The 22430-nt window shown below is 42.2% G+C and overlaps 1 protein-coding gene across 1 annotated transcript; it reads right to left on the reverse strand.

Annotated features, from left to right (window-relative positions):
• Positions 1-6125: 6125 nt before the first annotated feature.
• Positions 6126-20686, reverse strand: bub1ba (BUB1 mitotic checkpoint serine/threonine kinase Ba). Its single transcript, XM_076272857.1, has 22 exons — positions 20616-20686; positions 20343-20399; positions 20181-20240; positions 19950-20088; positions 19519-19715; positions 18521-18684; positions 17878-18026; positions 17407-17504; positions 16912-17084; positions 15725-15810; positions 15112-15176; positions 14843-14923; positions 14357-14459; positions 13257-13525; positions 12652-12803; positions 12169-12300; positions 11941-12029; positions 11100-11261; positions 10653-10789; positions 8197-8359; positions 7784-7893; positions 6126-6420 (listed from the first exon to the last, which is right to left on the reverse strand). Exons 2-22 carry the CDS (start codon positions 20384-20386, stop codon positions 6267-6269), a joined length of 2727 nt encoding a protein of 908 aa, XP_076128972.1. The 5' UTR covers positions 20387-20399; positions 20616-20686; the 3' UTR covers positions 6126-6266.
• Positions 20687-22430: the final 1744 nt, after the last annotated feature.

The following is a 22430-nucleotide window of genomic DNA, read 5'->3' on the forward strand; positions in this document are numbered from 1 at the left end:
GAACGTGTCTTGGTTTCTTGCCTCGTGAGCTCTCATTTTTATTTGATCCTTTTGATTAAACATAATGGAAGGAGAGCTGAAGAACCTAAGGTGTGTTCAAATGTGGTGTGTTCACCAACATTCGTGGTGAACATGTTTTCTTTGAATAGTTAAATTTGAACGATTTGGTGTTAACATTTAATTGTAACAGTAATTGCATTGTTACCTTCATCAAGCTCAGGTCCAGTTCCACTGTTTGTTCGCAGAGAACCACCTCTGCAGTCCGCAGACTGTTTGCGATTGTTTGCCAAAAACTCAAGGCAAACGGAATTTAAACGCACCTCTGATGGGGTGAGAGGAACACTAGTGAGACAGAAGAAGGAAGAAGAGACTGGAAGAAGCTCACCAATGGCAAAGAAAACAGAGAGACAGATATGGAAACAGGAGGGAGAAAAAGGCAGAAGGTGACATGGTTCATGTGTGTCTCCCCTGATTATTTGTATTTTGGCAGTATTTTTGTCCTTTAGGGGGATACCGGTATATCCAATCATCTGTCTATACAACATCATTACCAGCAAGAACAAGGGTACTAAGTCTAATGATCTTTAAAGGGACTGTAAGCCTAAAGAATATGTCAACCATGAAAACTGGGAGGAGAGAAAAGGTGAGGAGAAGAGAGGAGGGGAGGGGTGAGGAGGGGAGAGGAGTAAGAAGCAGAGAAAGTAAACAGCAGTGCCTGCTGAGTGCAAGAGGAGAACATGAGACAGAAGAGAAAGGACATGAGATGGATCAGTAGTTATTATATTAGCCCCTCCCCCCCCCCCCCCACACACACACACTCACACACATACATCTTACATTAATTATGCATTCATAACCCCCAACCCTCATCCATCCTTGGGCTAGTTGTAGCAGGCAAGTCCAGGGTCAAATTTCTCTCCCAGTGTGCCCAGGTTTCCCTGGTTTGAACTATCTGTGCAATCAAATAATCAAGCAAAGCCACACACACTAGTTTGGAGTCCTCCTGAAATCCCAGAAGCCACGGGGGAGGGTGCAAAGATTGTTTTGCCAGAATGCCCTTGGGAGGGTGAAGATAACAGCTTCTCCGGACAGGAGGCTTATTAAAGCTGATGCTGAGGAAAATCTTTGCTGGGAGTGTGACCTCTCTTTTCCCTGCTCCTGCTATCAGTAAACCTGAAAACCATCCTGTATAAGCAGTCTATTTTCTCCCTCCTCTTCTCTTTTCAGTTTCCCACAGAAGAATGATAGGAGAGCATCTTGGTTGATTGTGGAGTTTGGCATGATTTTTGGTTGATTTTTATTTATTTATTTTTTCAATTTAATGATAGGTCACCGGTGCCCTCCCATTCCTGTCAATAGCATTTTAAACGCTTACACCCTCTCAAACTTGATCACTTATCAACAGATGTCTTTGAGGGTTCGTAGGGATGAGATCGGGATTCAACCACTGAGCCCCAAACTGCTGATGTGCAGGTTTGCCCCTTGCATGGGATCATAAACGCCCACAGCAACAAAGAGGAATGACTGATTCTTTTCTATTATTCTGTTACATATCTTTTCTATATTTCTGATATGTTACTGATTGGATCATAAACACCATTAGTGTTTGTGTGTGTGTGAATGGGTGAATCAAGGGCGCGGGAAGGGGGGTGCTGACGGTGCTGCAGCACCCCCTGCTGGCAGGAGATAGATTTTTAAAAAATATTATATATATTTTTAAATAATTACTAATTCGCTGTCTGACATTATTTATATTTTTGTATGTGAAATGATGAGTCAAATAGCAAAAAAGGGTTATGGATAGGTTCGAATATAGGCTACTAAAAATTAACAGTTATAGAGATCAACGTGAACGTGAGTCTTACAGCCTACTGTAAGAACCGTAGCGTGGTTTCATCTATGTAAAAGCGATCAAGTGTGTAGACCTACGGTTGATATAGGCCTACATATTCTATGCGATTTACACATTCAAAAAAACCATGGATAAGCTGAAAGAAACTTTAATTGTGTTTTATAGTTTTGCAAAAATAATAAATGCATAGCTAGTGAAATCATTTCACTATCCTAGTCGCTAAGATATAAATTATTAGGACACATACTTGCTGTGGAGACGACACACTTTAGGCTATTCAGAAATTATTTGCAAGATCATTGCAGCCTGATTATTAGCAGGGGCGTGCAGAGACCTTTGAAGGGGCAGGGGCTCAAATTTAAAAAAAAGGGCACATGGAACAAAATTTTCAGAAAACTTGTTAACTTTATTTAAAACTTGTCTTTAGTGGGCATCTTTGCACTGCAGAATATAATATCATGTTTTATAGAACATAATGCATACGAAAGCTAGAAAAGTTACACACAATTTGAATGGTGTAAACTGGAACTTAAGTTTTACATTGCCTAGCCTATAAAGCTTTAATCATCTGAACCTGAGCTGGACATTTCTTTTTTTTTTTTTGCATTTAAATTCTAGCATTATGCTATTTCAATGATGATAGTGGGACAGGCTATTATATGGTTTAGCAATTTGCAAAGTAGTCTAATGTACTGATAAACATTTTATAAATGTTCCTATTTATTCATTATGTATCAAGAAGAATGGGTGTAAATAGCAGACAGAGCTGTAACACATTTTTCTCTCCTTGGTTCTGAACATTCAATAGGAGTGCATGTACTGTAGGCCTTCTGTAGCCAGGGCACAGACAGATAGGTCTTTTCAGTTTTCATTAGGCTATTGTCTACACAGAGATCATAGGCTATAAGGCTACATCTTATTGATTAAATTCAAAGCTAATTTTAATAGCCTAGAATTCTAGACGCACCCTAGCGGCAGCAAATATGTTATTGCCTAGTCTGGCTTGTCAGGCTATAATTTTAATGTTTATCACAGTGAACTACCACCATTAGCAAGCTGGTGTCTTGCAGATTCACGTGCTGTGCGTGTGGCCACTGAGTGAAATGACGCCTAATGTAGCCTACTGTAAACAGAGAACGACGTGTGGAGTTGGGTTAGTAAAACAACTACAGTAGCCTATGTCGTCGGCTTATGACGATTTAGAAAAGGTTTGCCTACTCTGTTTTATGAACTAGGTCTACTAACCTAAAGAGAATATGTTATGAACGTTCAGCCTTAGATTTTCGAAGCTGCCATGTTATTGAAATGGATGGACCATGACATGATTAAAACGGGTTTGATAGCCTACTTCATTTAACATGAAACAACTTTAAACATTTTATTCTCTATCTCTAAGCTGAATACTATTGCATGTTCAGATAGGCTAACTGCCAGTGACCTTACCGTGCTCCCAAACGTCTCCAGCAGCACTGTACCTGCGTGCACCTTCTGAGAGTTCACTGAATGTATGACGTCACGGATTGGTGGCCGCAAGGCATTTCAATTAACACAGAAAATTGTTATTTTTGTAAATGTCTAATTTCACAAACTATTAATGAGACATTTTAGCGAATATTCACCTTGGAACTAGCGGAAGTATTACAAATGTTAAAAAGTAAAAACGAGTCTTGTCAAAAGGGCACTTGGACATCAAAGGGGCAAAAGGGCAGGTGCTAAAGCTAGCGCTTCTGTGGGGGTTAGGGTGGGCGCAGTGGACTCGGAGTGCTGTCGCGGAACATTGGAATTTGTGGCTGCCCAGGACTTTTCTAAAACCTCTCGCTATCACCCGCACTAAAATGACGTAGGCTATTTAGCAGTCAAAACCCTAAACATGTCCGGGGGGGTGGGGAATCGTCGGACATCCATTATTTTTGTTATTCAGCACCCCTGGTCAAAAATAGGTTCCCGCGCGCCTGGGGTGAATGTGAGGCACGAAATTGGAAAACGCTTTGAGTGCTCAGAGGAGTAGAAAAACGCTATACTGTAAATGCAGTCCATTTACCATTTACCATGGTCGTAGCAAACAAGTCCATAGCTGAAATACTTTCCTAGTACACCCGTTATGAGTTGTTGAGTGTATTCTTGTCTTCTGGGAAACTCAAGACTCAAGGAATAGGATGCATTTTTTAGAGCTGGCTCTGCAATCACTCTGTTTCTTTAGTGTCTCACCAGGTGGTGAAGGCTACATGGCGCAAGATTGAGAAAGGGCCCTTTTCAGAGGAGCACGGCATGCAGCAGCACCACATTAGCGACGGCTCACACTTTAAACTCAGCAGAACGGCTGAAGAAAACATAGATGTGGATTCAAACCCCCTGTAGCTGAGGTATTCATTAGCATTTTGGTCACATTGGAAGCATTTCTAGTACTGTTTTTTTTTATTATTGTACTGATATGGTTTGTTCTTGGCGATTCTGTGCCACACCTGTCTAAAAACACTACAGACTAGAACTAAAAAAACAAAAAACAACTTGTGATGTCATGGTGCGCCTTGTCTGTGGTGAAGGGCCATCTGTGCCGCAGCTGTTGGGGTGTACATGGGGTAATGCTGTGTCTGGTTTGAGGGAACACCATATCAGTAATGGGGGAGCGACTTGTCAGTGCTGTTTTGGGGGAGCGCCGTGTCAGTACTGCCGAGGAGCGTGCTGTGTCAGTGCTGGGAGAATGCCATGTCTGTACTGCTGAGGGGAGCACCGTGTCCATTTTGAGGGCCGTAGATCCACAGGTGATGACCTTTGTGATAAAGGGGCCAAACGGAAGCCATTTTTTGCTGGGAGTTTGCCAAAAATCACCTGAACAACTCTTAGACCATGAGAAGTAAAATCATCTGGTTTGAAGACTGAACTATTTGGCCACAATTTCCATGGAAGAAACCAAACACTGAGCTGCACTGATGGTTGTCCTTCTTTAAGCTTCCCTCATCTTCCCAAAGGAACTCTGGATCTCATTCATAGTGACCATTGGGTCCTTGGTTACCTGTCTGACCAAGGCTCTTCTTCCCCTCCGGATTACTCAGTTTGGCTGAGCGGTCAGATCTAGGAAGACTGTTGGTTGGTTCAAACTATTCCATTTGAGAATGATGGAGGCTACCGTGTTCTTGGCCACTTTCAATTATGCAGACATTTTCTTGTTTCCTTCCCAGATCTGTCCCTTCACACAACCCTATCTCGCAGGTCTGTGGACAATTCTCTCGACCTTGTTGCTTGGTTTTCACTCTGACATACACCATCAACTATGAGACTTTATATAGACAGATGTGTGCCTCTCCTAATAATTAATTTAGGCACAGATGGAATCTAATCAAGCATCTCTGCTTTCCAAGTTGATCCCATGAACACTTTTTTCAGAGGTCGGTATTTTTAAAGTTGGGTCCCCAGGTTTACTGATGTAAATACTATGAATACTTATGTAAATGGAATATTTCAGTCTTTTATTTTTTTATACATTTTACAAAACACTATACACCTGCTTTTTGTGGAGTATTGGGGCATTGTGTGTATTGATGAGAAAAAATTAATTGGATCCATTTTAAGATCAGCCTGAAACATAACAAAATGTGGAAAACTTGAAAGGGTCTGAAAACTTTCCGGTTGCACTGTAGGTGCTACTCTGTCCCAGTGATGTGTATGTCCAGCCTTAAGGAATGAGATGCACTGAAAACTCAAAATTAGCATAATGCTTAAAAGTGACTACTGCTGTAGAGTGAAAGGTCAAGAGCAATTCATCTGTAAACTATGTTGTATTAGTAATCAGAGCTCTGTTGTGATCAGTTAAACAGCCCTTTTCTTTATGAAAAAAAAAACCATGTAGTTTTCTCAGGCCTGTGGTAGTCTTCACTTGTTCGACATGTGACAACATGAATTTCAAATATAATTTCCTGCATCTTACGCCTGGGGACTGTGACATTCACAGAAAACACTTAATGTTGAAATGTTCCAGGGCTTCTGTAGTAGGCGTTATTTCAATGCAATCATAGACAGTCAGAAAATAGTGTACACATGCTGCCCCCATGTGGCAATTTGTGTCACTGTATTACCTCTTTTATTTAAAGTTGTGAAATATTTTTAGCATGCTGTATTAAATTAGCCCCTCATCCAAGGCCAATCTTATGTCTGCCTTCAACTCTTAGGGAGCAATCTTGGCTATCTAAAACGCAGCGCAAAGTGTATTTTTATCACAACGCAAAGCGTATTCCTATCTTACACTCAAATTTTTCACCATGCACTTCTCTTTTGGGGTGTTCTATGATCTCATGTAAAACACTAAGATGACTTTGGAATTAGAAAAAAAATATTTTCTTTTTATTTGAAGAGACAAACATTTCCTCAGGTGTCTAACATTAGCATTTTTAATTATAAAATGTCAAAACTGATCTAGTTATATTACAGTCAGAACAAGAGTCAGAACAACATTTTCTTTGTAGTCTGTCAAGTCCTCCCGTAGTTCGGTCAACACTGTCATTGTACTCCTCTCACCACTGTTTAGAATCTTTTGGAAGAACTTGTGCCAGACAGAATGGAGTGGTCCTCCACTGCAAACATATATCAAAACACACAGTTGAGTCAGAGTGTTTGGATTACCCATAATATGACAGATACATACAGAATGTGATGTGAGGCTCATAACATTTTGTTAAATGCAGATTTATCCACGTGCTCACTCAAACCCCAATTACCAGCATAGATAACTACTACACCTGTGTGTGTAGCCTGGGGCAGGGCAATAGGGGTAAAGGTAAATACAGTAACAATACAGCAACCCTAGAGAAGGGCAAATAATGAGCCTTCACAACTCAAGTCACATGGGTCATTTTTTGTTTCAAAACTCATATACCAAAAGTGATATACCGAGAAATTATGGCAATTGGTTAAAGACAATTTAAGCCTTCACAACGTATCTGCCATACTGCCCAGCCCTAACAACAAACAGACTACAATCTATACATTGTCATTCCAGTGTTTCCCATACATTGACTAATCTGTGGCGTGGCGCCACGAAATAAAAATCGGCCGCCACAGATGAATATTCTATGTTTAATTTATTTTAAATTAAATATAAGGTCAAATCCTTGCATTGGCATTGAGCTGCGCTTTTTACGCACTCAGCCTTTCCTTACCCCGCCCTCTCGCGTAGCCCGCTGCCCCACTCCTCTGCATGTGCATTTAACAAAATATTCATGATTGTTGAAGGATTGTTGTTGCCACATAGAAGCATTGCATAGAAGACATCTGGCTAAATTGCTATTAAATCCGCTTAGCATCGTGACCATGCTACGCAAATTTGTTCAAAACTGCTGCATTGAAGTGATTTCTGCTAAGGTCTTATCACAACATAGCAGGCAACATTGAAGAGACTAAACTAAGTTAAGTTATGAAATCAAGCAGTATCTCAAAGCTAACGTTAGAATACTGTTTGGATGTCGAATGTAGCATGCTTAGCCTACATACTTACAGCTGCTTGTCAATTTCGTTTAAGGGCTCATTTTATTGACTCTGACACTGAATGTTTGCAAAATCCCGATGTAAATGGAAAAGTGTTTTCCAAAATTCAAAAGTGCTTGTCCCAAGGAGAAGTACGAAGCTTTATTTTAACTATGTAGAAAACGTTATGAATTGCATCCACACATCAGCAGCCTTTCAACTGTGTTACAATTGCAAGGGTTCCCTCAAACACCTTAGTGACAGGCACTCAATTAGACCCTATACACTACCAAGACGATCTTAATACACAACCCCCCCCCCCCCCGGTTGTCAAAGTAAGCTACCGCCACAAATTGAATCCAATTCTGTGGGAAACACTGCATTCTTAACCCTCCCACCCCCTTTCCCTTTTTTTGTGTCTTGATACCAGTGGAGATGAAGCTCAAAGACAGGCTACAGGTAAACCCCACCAACCTGGTCTCTGCTGACTCTGCCAGGCTCCACCCTGCCTCGGTCTTGACCACATCCAGGCATCTCTTAAAGAGCATCTGGTGAACAGTCTCAGCTACACCCAGCAGGTCCAGCTAAAGTGAAGAGATGAAGAGAGTTTAGGATAGGAAGGGGTATAAGGCAAAATATGGGTGTAGGTGAAGGGATGGATGGGATTGAAGGTGTGTGGGTTTGGGCTGGGACATGTGTGTAAGCAATGATAAGTGAGGGTTTGGGATGGGGGAAAACATGGGTTGGGATTTGGATTTGGCGGTGGGACATGGGTGTGTGGGTATGTTTGGGGTGTGGGTGTACCTTGTAGGGGGGAAGTGTGTGTGTGTGTGTGTGTGTGTGTGTGTGTGTGTGTGTGTGTGTGTGTGTGTGTGTGTGTGTACTACCTGGTAGGGGGAGGAGGTGGGGGAGAGAAGCCCTTTAATGATGTAGTCAGCAGCGTTGCTAAGGGAACCAACTGTCTGTGTGTCCATCTGGAGCTGCAGATCCAATGAGCTGGAGAAATCTATCGCCATGACGACAGCATGCTCAGGATCAGATTCGGTAGGGCTGAAGGTTTAGAATAGAGACAGTTAATGCACAGGCTTTAACAAAAAACATTACAGATATCAGACTAACTGCAGTCATGACTGATTTGAATTATTGAATGAATATGTGAATTATTTATACATAGGCTCAAAGAACATAGTTATACACATTGTTAAAAAGTTCTATCAAAGCATAAAAAAATAAACATGAAAAGGTTTGTGGTGAAAACATAATTAATAGTGAACAGTAAGAGCTATTTGCACATGATCGAATTCCATAAAGAGTCAGACAAACAAACTAATCAGGTATCTGCACATTTTCCAAGTGCAAATTTAAAGACTTTTAAGACCTTTTCAAGACATCTAAATGCAAAAATTAAGACTATACCACGGCAAAAAGATATATACGACAACTTAAAACTTTTATGCAATAGTTTTTTTAATTTTAACCCCCATTTTGGATGTCAGAAGTTACCAAATATATTTTGGCAAAAGAAAATAATTGTGTGTGAATTACCTTCACAGCTATAAATGCCCAATTTTAGGGTCTGGGCTGCTTGCTTTTGAAGCTGGCTGTACATATTTGGTTGTGCTTACTGGCTGAGGCTGATTGTTCTTCACCTGTGTCTGTAAGTAGCCCCCTAGGCTACTTGCCAAAGACATGTGCACTGGACTGGATACCCTTCAATATTTGTTTCCAAGTTAGACTAAGCTATTTCTGCATAGCACAGGGTCGGTATCGACCCAAATCACTCGTTCAATCACTAATCTCAATGTAAAGTATATCGTAGAGGAGTCATTGTGCTAGCTACAGTCATGGCATACACCATTGGAAAGCCATGAGCCTCAGGATTCATTTGAGATCCGTGTCGACTGAATGAAACCCATCCCGAACGGCTAAAACCTACAATTTGTATCACTAGTCACGTTTCCAAATGCCCCCACCACCGACCGGCTCGTCAGAGGAATACAGTCGCAATTTTTACAGTTAGATAGATAGATAGATACTTTATTGATCCCCAAGGGTAAATTCAAGGATCATTTGGATCTTTTGAAGAAGAAGAAAGCAGAAAACATGCCGAAAAGACAGGCAAAGAAGAAGAACGTGGAGGTTGAACCAGCTGAGCATTTCCACACAAAAATGTCTCTAAAGGAGTCATACTTCATTGTACAAACATTTCCTTAGATATTTATCTTCACAACACCTGGGAGTGGGCCTCTGATGTGTTTCAGTGGCCCTTTTAGGGACTTTCACATCTGAAATGTGGCCATTTCCAGGGATTTACATAACCGCCTGAAAGAAAAAGCAATATTCCAGCTACTGTAGCACCTTGACAGTACATAACAGAGTCATTCTGACAGTTTCTAAAAATTCTACAAGGTCTCAGCTTTCAGGGGATACCAGGCATTTGATGATAGGTCACAGTATGAGGACACAGGAGCTATTACAATAGACGCTGTGCAATTTCGGGCAAAATCCCAAAAATAGGCCCATATGCATATCAGGTTAAATATTTTAATAGGCCTACTTTATATAATTTACTATGTGCATCTATTATCCCATATGCAGCACAGCAAATTAAAGTTAATCCACTACTTTACATTTTGCATACCAGTTGTATCTAAACCAACCAAAGCTTGACTGAAACATTGTAAAACCTTTGACTTGTTTTAAATTAATTAAGAGACAGGTCCTCCTCGCATGATCCTGCTGAAAACTGCTGGTTTCATCTCAAGCACGCACGTATTATGAGCGCACGTTTTTTTTTTATGTAGCCAGAAGCCAGTCGCCGACATTCAAAAATGATGCGGTTATATTTCACAGCTTTTGCGAAGTAGGCCTACTGGGAAACGCTGGCAAGCAAGCTGCTGACAGATATTATAGGTATTATAACTTAGACAGATATGTTCTTCTCTAGGCTAGGCCAGCAACACACGCAGGAAAGATGCAAACAGATCAACTTAACATGTACAGTATTTCCTCCTGATTGCGAAAACGTTTGTTTTCTTTTTCTGTCAGTCCGTGGTTCCTTCAAAAATTGCGCAGCAAATTATCAGACGAGTGACAGAAGCACTGCGCATAATTTGACCAGCAGTGTTCGTGTCCATAGTTTGTGAAACGATGCTGCGTCCGAGCAAAGATTCTAGATGCCAAGCGCAACTCCAAAAAGGAGGACAAATGAGCGTCCGGCTTGAGGCTGCGCCGGACAGGGCTTTTAAAATCCATATGTCCGGCCTAAATTCGAACGTATGGCCAACCGATCACTAACTGGCTTCGGGGGGGGGGGAATTGGGTTGGGGGGGTTCGCTGGTACCTGGGATAGTAGATGAGTGAGTGTGGGCAGAGGGCTCCGTGCACCAGGTGACAGGTGTGCATGCGTATGACCATCTCCACCAGTCGAAGCGCCAGGTAGGCCACCAGCTGCTTGTTATCCCTGTCCGCCGTCCACTCCTGCAATGGAGTTCAGATCAAACAGGAAGGAGTACTGTGTGTGTGTGTGTTTTATAGACTTTACTTTATGCAAAGCAACCTTGGGTGCTTTGAAAGGCACCATGAAATAAAGGTGTTATTACTACTCCTACTACAAGTATTACTATTACTACTACATTACTACTGAAAGAACTTTAAGACCATGTGCCCTTGCCATTTAATGTAATTAAACAGCTTGCTGTAATATATGGAGTCGATAATCGCAGGATAATAATAAATATAACAATATTTATGATTGCTGCTCTGCTCTACTATGATCCCTGCTGCTCACAGCTAATGTGGTGTCTCTGGGGACCCTCCAGATTGTGACACAGCCATCCTCGAACAGGAAACAGCTGCTCTGGTTCAGGAAATGTTCCTCTGTGTTTGCTGGGAGACGGGCCTTAAGCTGAGAGCAGATGTAGAAATCCCAAGGCACCGGGCTTCGGTCCACCTATGTGGAAGGCACAACCAGGGTCAGTTTGTAACTCCACCAGCGATAGTTAGTCCTTACATCAGATACACACATCAGCGTAACATTTTACAATACACAAGGCTTAAAGGAAGGGAAATGTTTGTGCATGAAGTTCAGAAATTGTCAACGCTTTTATAAATAATTATCTTTTTTTTAATTTTTTATTAAAACATCCTGGTCCATGCCTGAATTCAGTGCCTGAGAAGTTCAATCCCTGCGATACAAGCAGATGCTTTTTTTGAAGAAAGTAAACATATGATGCCTACATGACTCATATTTAAAACAACTTTTAAGGGCTGTGCAATTAATCAAATTCATAGATTAATCATCAATTATGACTCCCAATTATTATGAAAACAACATAAATATAATGAATATTTTGCTGGATTACTTTTTGCAGCCCATCCCTTTGCTTTACATTATATTTGTTTTCAATGCATTCAAAACATTTTTTTTTTCAGTTAAATTACATTTCTTTTCCAAAATTCAATTTAATTTACTGTAAATTTTTAGTTTAGAAAATGGATGTTGTTTCCAAAACCCTTGACTAATCATGTTAAACAATCGTGAATTCAATATTATTATGATTTTGCCACAATCGAGCAGCCCTACGGCTTATGAAATAACATGGCCTGGTCTATGTGCTGTAGTGTCCTACCTTAAGCACCACAAAGTCTTCCTCTGGGGGAAGGACGTAGTGGTTCTCGAGCCCGGGCATCTTCATCAGACAGGACAGCACTTCATCACCTTCAAACACAATACATCCAGGATATATATACGGGAGCATCAGTAGAGGGCATCACGACAAGACAAACTGGTTAGCAAATCTGAACACCCGTTTGTGTGTGTGTGTGTGTGTGTGTGTGTGTGTGTGTGTGTGTTTTACCCAGACGCAGGCCTAGGATAGAGCTGGGCAGAAGACCAGGCTCTGGGTGTAGGTCAGGGAGGGTGCGGAGGCCTATTTTGTGCAGCAGTCGCCTTCTCACTTCCAAACTGAATGGATCGGAAGGTTGGTCTTCTGCACACAAGGAAAAAAGGTTGAAGAAAAAATGAAGGGGTGGGTTATAGTGAATTTGTATTTGACCAATAGAAATAAGTTTCCTCCTGGAGATGACAAAATACAATACATTGCGATGTAAATAAAAACAAACAAAAAAAATTTTTTTTGATCATAAGAAGTCAAAATTTGGCATGGCCATGCATAATTATGTGCTAACAGAGCATCAGAGGACGGGTTTCATCTGACAGTTAGATTCCATGAGAGTACAATGGGAGTAAGCCGAGAGGGAAAGGTGTTAAAGCAGTGCGGTGCCCTGAGTGGCTGATCAGATGGAGCTGGGTTAGATTAAAGGAGAGAAAGGAGGCTGACCACCAAGGGGAGCCGTCATCTCCTGGTCCATGTCCTCTTCTCCCTCGTCTGGGACAGCCGGCAAGACGACGGAGGCTGAGCCAGCAGAATGATGAGTGTGCCGAGCCACGGCCGATACTGAACGCCACTCTTGACTCACTTCCAGAATAGGGCTACACACACACACACACACACACACACACACACACACACACAAGCATGTTAAAAAAATGTTATTTGCTCAACCATTTGGGTCACAAGAACACTTAAAAATAGGGCTGCACAATCAATTGATCTTTAATCGAATTTTGAACTAATACAATTATCTAATTGCAAAGGCTGCAATTGTTCATGCAACTCTGTTCCAATGGTTAATCTAATCGCATTTGCGTGTGTGTGTGTGTGTGTGTGTGTGTGTGTGTGTGTGTGGGGGGGGGGGCTGACCCGGGTCTGACTAGCAAATCAATCACAAATCTATCAGAAAAATCACAATTAGATATTTTCTCCAAACCGTGCAGCCCTACTTCAAATCAATCTACTATAGAAATCAAAGTAAATACAAATACGTAGATGCATTTTGGAGTTGAAAGCTCCAGTAAAGACGGAGTTTGAGACTCGTGTGGCACCTGAGTTTGTTGGCCTGTGTGGGCTCAGCTGGTGTTTGTGGCGTGGTGTCAGGGCAGGACTCTGTAGGGATCCCACGCACCACCTCGGTCACAGCCCCGTCGCCCGTCACACTGCCACTCTGACCTCTGACCCCACCGAAGGGAGTGGACGCCAGCATGGCGGCGCGGGCAAAGTCGCATGTGTCATCGGGGCTGATGCTCAGGGTTTTGTTGCGGTGGCTGTTGATGATTGCCTCCTCAGCCTGCGACAGGGACCGGTCTGTACAGTCCTGTAGAGACAACTCGGGTCATTTAGAGGCCACAGACTCAGAACAGTCCAAGGCTATGTACTTCAGTGTGTACACATTTATTGTGCTTCTGTCCCAACTAGCATCTACAAAAATGTCATACTTGCAGTTTATTTGATGGCTAAGACACTGTTTATGTACTTATAAATGTGGCTAACGCTTTTTTTCCAAAGCATCAATTACAACAAGTCTGACAGATTGAGGGGACTTAGCCAAAATGTTTAATGTTTACAACGCTCATGCCTCTCCCCCACTACCACCAAGCACCCTCTCATTGAGTTTGTGCTCGTCAGTGCACCCCAGATAAGACTGCACCAGACTGTGATTGACAGTCAGATCTCACACAGCCCTGCTCTGATTGAACCAGAAGAACCGTGAGCTGTAGATTTTTGCAAAAAAAATAAGAGGCTCTAGGTGGAGGTAGAAGTGCAAGTTTTTTCTAAAACCGGCTGATTTATGTTGTTCTGTCGGAGCATAGTGTCGGTTTCAGTGAATATGATAAAAAAAAAAAAATCTTGCCAACTGCAGGTTTAAGTCATAGCAGACCGCTCTGAAACATGTCTAGACCCCTGTCGCACTCCATCATCGACATGGGTGTGCCGACACATTCTGTCCTTTGCTCCCGCACACCGGCACTGAACTGGCAAGCATTCAATTAACAATGGATTTTACTGGGCGGCACCGACAACAGCGGTCAAGGATTCGGTGCTGGTGTGCGGGGAAGTATGGAAAACAATGGAATCGAAGTAAGCGAACGTCGAAAGTGTTGACGCTGGTGTGCGGCCCCCTTCAGGGGGAGCGTGCAGCGTGTACCTTCTCTGTGGGCGGGTAGGATTGGGAGCCTCGGGGCCTCAGGTGGGGCACGGGCAGCTTCAGAGAATTGTGCTTGGATGGAGCCACTGCAAGAGCGCTTAACCTGCGTCACATGACCAGAAATAGAGGCATATACAGGGTCATTCAGGTTGTCTGAATCTTCAGTCCGCAGTGACTGACCACATTCCTACAACTTGACTGCTTTGACACATTTCTTGTTAAGGCAGATAGATGAAGATATGAAACACAGCCCTTATGTTCACACACATTTGAAAGCAAAAAACAGTCCATATTTGTAAATACAAGACATGGTCCACGTTTTTTTCCCTTTCCCATGACTTCCTAATATGGGGACCAACTGAGACAAGTAATTCAATTCATGAACAGGTAACAGGTTTTTTCTGTTATCCGATCTGAAAGAACAGGACAGGTTATAGCAATGGACATCTGTAAGAAACAAGAGAAGGGCAAAATGAGGAGACGTACATCTCGTGAGGCAGGCCTCTCGCAACATTCTCGTTGAACACAGCAAAGGGTTTGGGCTGGACGACTGCAGCGGACGCAGGTCTACACCGGAAAGAGAAATAACACTCTCAAATGCATACAGTCAAGGGTACTGAAACACTTTTAAGAATACATCATGAGACTGAACAAAAATAAATAAATAAAAAATAATAATAATAATAATAATAATATCACTAGATCACACACATACAAAGGCGCATGGCACAGTACAAATTTTGTAGTTGACTTACTCCGTGGAAGGATTAGTAGATTCATTGTAAACCATAAAGGGTTTGCATTTGTCTTGACAATTTTCCTGTAAGACAGAAGCATGTCATGAGTTTAACCACAATTGGCAACTTTAGCATAACAATGCAGGTGCCACGAAACAGAGAGTGATGTCTGTGGATTAAGCCACACTGGCAACTCTATGTGGAGACGAGATATAAATAGCTAGCATAATTAGCTAATCGGTGGCCAGCTATTGGGAGACAAAAGGACACAATTTCGCCCAGAAATCATTTATCGTGGTGTTGATGATGTCGTAGTTGTCATGATTGGAGGCAAGAGAGTTTTCAAAATCAAAAGGGAGAAGCCTTATCTCTTGGTAAAGTGATGTTCAAAGATCCTTCATTTCAACCCTCCTTCTGTGTGACCTGTGCAACGTTACGTTAACGTTACTTTTGATCTCAAGTGTTTATTAGCTAACAGACACAAAGATTTCTTTCTTTAGGTATCGGAATTTGGCATCGAAATATAATAAATTTTTCGATACCCAATAGGATCGGAGCCTTTTGGTCGGTGCCATAAAAGCATCAACGTTTGGTGCCCAGCCCTAAACAGGGTGTAGGTTTCCTTCCTTACCCGAGGCAGAGTGGACTTGACCTGCATCTTCTGCTCGATCTGCTGCCTCAGCCTCTCTTTCTCTTTGCTCAGGTACATCTGCTTCTCTGCACAGGTGAACAGTAGTGAGCACAGGTAAACACAGGTGTGTATGGGCAAACATACCAAGCCACCGACAAATGCAGGTGAACAGTAGTGAGCACATGTAAACACCAGTGTTAGTAACACATGCAGGTGAGTTCATATCAACACTGCAGTGTTTGGAGGAATAAACAGATGATGAATCCTGATGAGTATATGTAGACAATCGTGTATACAGGAAAACACAGGAAGCCACTGATAATTAAGCAAAAAGCCCCGAGAGGTCGTTGGTTACACTGATTTTACAACAGCTAAGGGGCGTTGTTAGGCACGACGCGCCATCACTTAGCTGTTGTAAAATCAGTGTAACCTACGGACTCGAGTGGCTTATTGCTTTTCTAAAACTGTTACAATAAATTTACCTGATGAAGGTCTGAGACTGAAACGTTGTGTTATATACAAATAAATGTTTGCATGCGGCATGGACAGTGTGCAGGATTTCTTCTAAAACCACAATAAATACCTGGCAAAGTTTCATAAAGTAAAGGCACAGCAACAAGACATGTAACAATTTATTCATAGATAATCATTCTTCTGCCAATAAATATATTTCCTCTATCTGAATGGTTGCCAAGCAATGTCGAGACGCAGCTACTTTAACTTTTGTATCAAGTTATGGTAGCGCAGTAATATAGAACGAAATGTGGTCAAGGTGTATGTTAATGCTGCATTTTACAACGGCATCGAAAGCGATTCCGCCAATCACAGTCAAAGACCGAAACTATCAGTTTGATCAAATCAAACCATTGATCAAATCGTTACATTTCTCGTTGCTTTGCCTTTACTTTATGTAACTCCGTTGTACTCTATGTACTCCGCTAGCGCGTTGTGCCTAACAACACCCCTTAGCTGTTGTAGAATCAGCATAACCTACAGCCTCTCGGGGCTTACTGCTTAAATGAACACTGCTGAGTAGCGGACAGGTCCACACAGGTGTCACAACAAACATTTTGCATGTTGAATGCCATATGTATCTGAGGAAGGGTGGAGACGATGTTTCACAGATGAGGGGATGGAGATGGTGGAATGTGTAGGACCTGGGCTAAGTGTCGGACAACAGGCTGTACCTTGTAGCTTTTGGCGTATGCTTGCGAAGTAGCGCTCAGCCCTGAGCTCCTCAAAGCAGAACTCTGTTGGACCCCTCATCAGCAGCTCCTTGCAGTACATGACCTGGACCCCCGGCTGATCCTCGCTCTGATTGGCCAAAGGGTCCTGTTCTGCGGCCAATGGGGCACTAGGGCTGAGAGGGGAGGAGAGGATTGGCCAAGGTGAGTTAACTGACAAAATTACATCAAGAAAATAAATACATAAATAAAAACCTCTGACCTATGTAATGTAAATACATACATATGTAAATAAATACATAAATAAAAACTGGCCGTATAATCTGGAAAACTCAAAAAGGAATTAAATCTACATTAGAAGGCTACTATTCACTTTTCTGGTAAAAGTAACACACCATCCACACACACCATTTCTGGTAAAAGTAACCACACCATCACTATACAGTCATGCTATAAACACACCACACCACCACATCCCAAACCCATACTGCCACTTACTCATTTGAGGCGTGAGGGGGTCCCACCAGGTTCTGGGTTTGGGTAGTTTCTGGCTCACTCAAAGGGTTCACATTGGCAGAGGAAAACACCTGCAATGTCTGGCGTCAAGGAAATGACACACAACAATACACCGAGTAAAAAACCCAGGGGTGATGGAAATAACAAACACACACATATACATTGAGTGAAAAATCCAGACCTTTCAAAGGAGATTTGTGTATACAAATTTGAGTGGTAGGTGGGATTAAAGAGGAAATTCGGTATATAACAACCTAGGGTCTAATTTTTGGATGATTGATGATCAAAGTTACTTTTGTTGTGTTTCTCCAAGGCAAGCACAGTGTTTCAAAACTGTCTTTTTGTCTGTTTAACATTATTCTGATCCTTTAAAAAACATTATCCTCAAAATAACATATGTAATGCTTAAACAAGTGTGTGTAGTGAGGTGATAAGTGTGGTCAGATTACAAACCCTCTTGTCTGTTCTTTGTGACATAAACAGGTTCTCTTTGGCCTCAACGACAGCGGGCTCGACGGACCCGGCATGGCTCTCGTCAAAGACAGACAAGCTTTGTCCAAGGCCTGAAGTGGACGACTGGTAAACTGTTGTGCTCGAATTTCCTGTAAAGAATCCATGTTGGCACTTTTTAAATTCATTTTTAATGTGAACCACTTTTTAATTGAGAGCACTTCAAGCTTGCTGGAGAAAGCCAGCTTTAACAATGCAAGAGCGCATATGAAAAGTAAATGTTTAGATATGTATGTCTAGGTATGTAGTGAGTTATGCAAATACATACTGCACAAATAACTTTTATTGACTGTGTATAGACTAGGATGTTCTTTTTTTTTGGACACGCAAACTGAAACCTGCAAATTGGTTGATACTTCAGTTCAGACACAAGCGCAAGGTAGGGTAGACAAAGTCAGAGAGAGGAAGAGAGAGGTAGAGAGAGGTAGAGAGAGAGAGAGAGAGAGAGAGAGAGAGAGAGAGAGAGAGAGAGAGAGAGAGAGAGGGGTAGAGAGAGGTATATATATATAGAGAGAGAGGTATAGAGACAGTGAGAGAGATGTAGAGAGAAAGTGAGAAGAGAGAGTGAGTGAGAAGAGACACATACCAGCTACGGATCCTTCCTCTCCATTCACAGACGCAAGCACCCTGCGGTTCCGTCGAGTCCTCCGGCCCACTGAGGATGGCAGCTGAGGCTCTAAGTCCTGCCTCTCCTGGGTCACATCTGCCCCATGTCCGACAGCCTGGTCCGACAGACGACTCTGAAAAGCTCTGAGGAGGTCAACAAGAAAACACATTAAGTATAAATATAAGTATATATACTCTTTTGATCCCGTGAGGGAAATTTGGTCTCTGCATTTATCCCAATCCGTGAATTAGTGAAACACACTCAGCACACAATGAACACACAGTGAGGTGAAGCACACACTAATCTCGACGCAGTGAGCTGCCTGCTACAACCGCGGCGCTTGGGGAGCAGTGAGGGGTTAGGTGCCTTGCTCAAGGGCACTTCAGCCGTGCCTACTGGTCGGGGTTCGAACCGGCAACCCTCCGGTTACAAGTCTGAAGCGCTAACCAGTAGGCCACGGCTACCCCATAAATGGAACACTTCACGAATTTGCGTGTCATCCTTAAAACAACAACAACAAAAAACAAACACACTGTATACTGCACACACACACTACAATATTTGGACCAGAACGTGTGTTCCTGGATGAGCAACACTTAAGACTTTACTCACTTTTGAAAAAGACTGCAGCTGCACACATAATTGCACTAACGGTGCTTACACACACGTGCAGTGCAGTGCTGGCTCGTTCACTTTACATGGGCTTACGCCATCCGTTACCGAACTGAATTGTGGGTCCATTATGTTGCGTTGCTGCCATCGCCCTCGTCGAAAAGTTCAACTTTTGCTGCACTGACGGAGAGCAACGCAAGGCACCAGCCAATCAAATTACTGTTATAGGCCTACTTCAAGGCATTCGCATAGTAGGCTACACCCCCCGATTGTCGGGAACACCCACTGACATGCGTTGACGGAACTCAACTGTGTGTAAGCACCGTTAAGCCATTCTGCAGAGCTCTGTGTTTTGAGATGTCTACCGGTAGTGTCTCTGTAGTTCATCCAGCGGTCTGGCTCCACACTTCAGGCCCTCCAAAAAGATGATGTCTGCCTGCTGTTGGTCCCCCTGCTTTTCCAGTGCATTTGACCAGGCTGTGTACAAGGCTGCCTGCTGCACCCCGATGCCTTCTGTCTGCATGTAGTTGAACATATTCAAGGGCTGTGTACTATTTTGGGCCTAAAGCACAACAAAAACAAAAATAAAAACGTTTCATCTTTATACAATTATGTCATATATGCATTTTAATGTATCTAACATATTCCTTTTATCAGGGAACTGACAAACCAACCAACCCAGATACTGATTGATAAGTTCATGGATTTTTAGATAATCGATTCAAATGCACATGGCACTTGATTCAAATGCACATGACTATGTCTCAACTCAAGTTGTGCAACCTGAGTCACTTACCAATTTGATCCACATATCCACATACCGTGGATCATCATAAAACTTTTTGTCATCCACGAACTTTTGTACTGCCCTCTCGAGAACTGCACAAAGGTTTTTGTCACTCTTTGCGTACGTGTGTTCAATCCACTTTATGTATCTGAAACAGTCAAAGAGAGGTGAACGGTAATGTTAGGTTAAGCGATACATTAGCGATGTTGTCATGAATTTTCTGTTAATGTTAGCTGCTACCTATCCCAAACATCAAGAGGGTCATCTCCGTCGTACATGCGTAGTTCCAACTCAAATGTTCTGCCGAGAAAGAAAGATTTACAACAGATTCGTTAACCAGTAGCACTACTGCTAATTTAGCTGTAATTGTTGGCAAGCTATGACACCCCAAACCGAACTCACTGTTTTTCTTGAAGGAGGGAGACTGGGTTTGATTCTCCTGCCATGTTTTTAACGTTACTGCAGGTGAGAAACGTTAAATATCAAGCCAAGCCAAATATAGGCTACACCACCACCAAGTCAGCTATTAGCTAGCTATTACGGCAACAAGCTAACCTCACGATTTCACTGAAAGAATCGACAAGGCGAAATTAACAGACAGACACATTCATTCTGCTTTTTTGTTATTGCGTAGTTCGATTTAAACTTACATCTAAAATGAGTAATATTACTTACATGGCGTTCTGCTAACGTTAGTGGAAATTCAGCTAGCTGGTTCAAAGTAACATCCCTCTACTTTTTTGAACGAAAACCCGTCATCATCAATAAACGTATGCGATTGGAGCAGCGTTCAGAAGTAGGCAGGGCCAGACGCCTTTATGCCAGACAGTCACTTCCGTACCACGTGTCATAACACAAATTTAAGCTGCATCAGAGTAGTGGGGCTGTTAAACTCAACCAGAGCCCGTCTATTCTTTTCCTATCTCATATGACAACAAAACGAAAAAAAAAATATTTTGAGCCTGGCTTTATCAGACAATCTGATTTAGTTTTTTTTTAAATGTATGCAAATTAGTGCATTTTTTATGAGATAAGGCCTAATTTGCATATTTACATTATATTTTAACAAACATTAAAATATAAAAAACTTTCAATACATTTTTTTCTTAGTTTAACATGAGTAATCAACTGAGAAAGTTTCATGGTGATATCTATTATTTAATTATTTTACCCCATTCACCTGTAGTGTCACAACATATTAGTGTCTCCCAGAATGCAGTGCGAGTGAATGGTAGAATGTGTAATGTCGGTTATAATAGTTGTAGTTACGTTTAGCATGTTGTGTATTTGTTAGCGTGTTAGTCTCTTTGGTTGTACCTCATGTGCTTATCCTCGTGGTGATGTGTGTAGTAAACCCTTATTGTGTGTAGCATGTGCGGCTGAGACTACCCCTGTGTTGCCCTATGTAGTTGTCTGTGTCCGTATGAGTCTTCCTGTTCCAATAAATGGCCGTCCTGGCCAAAGGTGAATCTTGTCTGAGGGTGAGATCGCTACAATATATATCCCATTGGATTTCTGCATGCCTGAAGGATTTTTCAGTATGGAGGAAAGATCGGCACCTTAAAGGAGAATTCTGGTGTGATTTTGACCTAAAGTGTTTTGAAACATGATACCGAATGTGAACGTATGTCTCATAGCCCATCTCGGCTTGTCCCCTGCACTCCGAAATCTGGCGCTAGTTAGCCGATGCTACCAACAAGGCGGTCAATGGTGGTGCCTCGGCATCGGCATAGCCATGCAAATAAATCACTGTTTTACACCATTTACGAGGCTCAATGTATCTCCACACTTCATTGGTAGACTTCCAAGGGCCCTGACATTTAAAACGAGACATTGATAACTTTGAAAAAGCACTGGTAGTTTACTTACAAGACGATTTATACAGACAGTATCTTCACGAAGTTTAGCGTTTGCAGCCATCTTGAATTTAGTCACGATAAGTCGAGCGACGAGTAAGAATGAACAGGTATGATAAGGGATCAGATTCCAAAAATAATTCTGTGGAAATGCATGGATTCCAGTTGCTGCTACTGGAAGAAACTGTAATCCATGCATTTCCACAGAATTATTTTGTGAAAATGGTGTAAAACAGTGATTTATTTGCATGGCTATGCCGATGCCGAGGCACCACCATTGACCGCCTTGTTGGTAGCATCGGCTAACTAGCGCCAGATTTCGGAGTGCAGGGGACAAGCCGAGATGGGCTATGAGACATACGTTCACACTCGGTATCATGTTTCAAAACACTTTAGGTCAAAATCACACCGGAATTCTCCTTTAATCTTAAAGGGACACCAGGCAACGTTTTCGTGTTAATTAATAAGTCGGTATATGGTTAAATGACTCATTACAGGGCGAATGAAGACTCTCTCACCCGCCCCTACTGCCTAAGAATATCCCGCTTGCAAGTTCAGTGTATCGTACCCGTCGACCTTCAGTCTCACAAAGTCTCAGACATCACAAAAAGCAGGATCAGTTTACATCCTGCAT

This window comes from Alosa pseudoharengus, unplaced genomic scaffold, assembly GCF_046254945.1.
Source record: "Alosa pseudoharengus isolate Yale_2024_CS ecotype anadromous, Long Island Sound unplaced genomic scaffold, YU_APseudo_1.1 YU_APseudo_1.1_scf_7, whole genome shotgun sequence".
Taxonomy (NCBI): Eukaryota; Metazoa; Chordata; class Actinopteri; order Clupeiformes; family Clupeidae; genus Alosa; species Alosa pseudoharengus.

Excerpts from the sequence above, each read along its gene's own strand:
- bub1ba (XM_076272857.1), bottom strand. The coding sequence starts at position 20,386 with ATGGCAGGAGAATCAAACCCAGTCTCCCTCCTTCAAGAAAAACA. Across the intron at positions 15,811-16,911 it reads CATACGCCAAAAGCTACAAG|AGAAGCAGATGTACCTGAGC; the intron begins GTACAGCCTGTT and ends TCACCTGTGCAG. Across the intron at positions 13,526-14,356 it reads CCTACCCGCCCACAGAGAAG|GACTGTACAGACCGGTCCCT; the intron begins GTACACGCTGCA and ends TTGTCTCTACAG.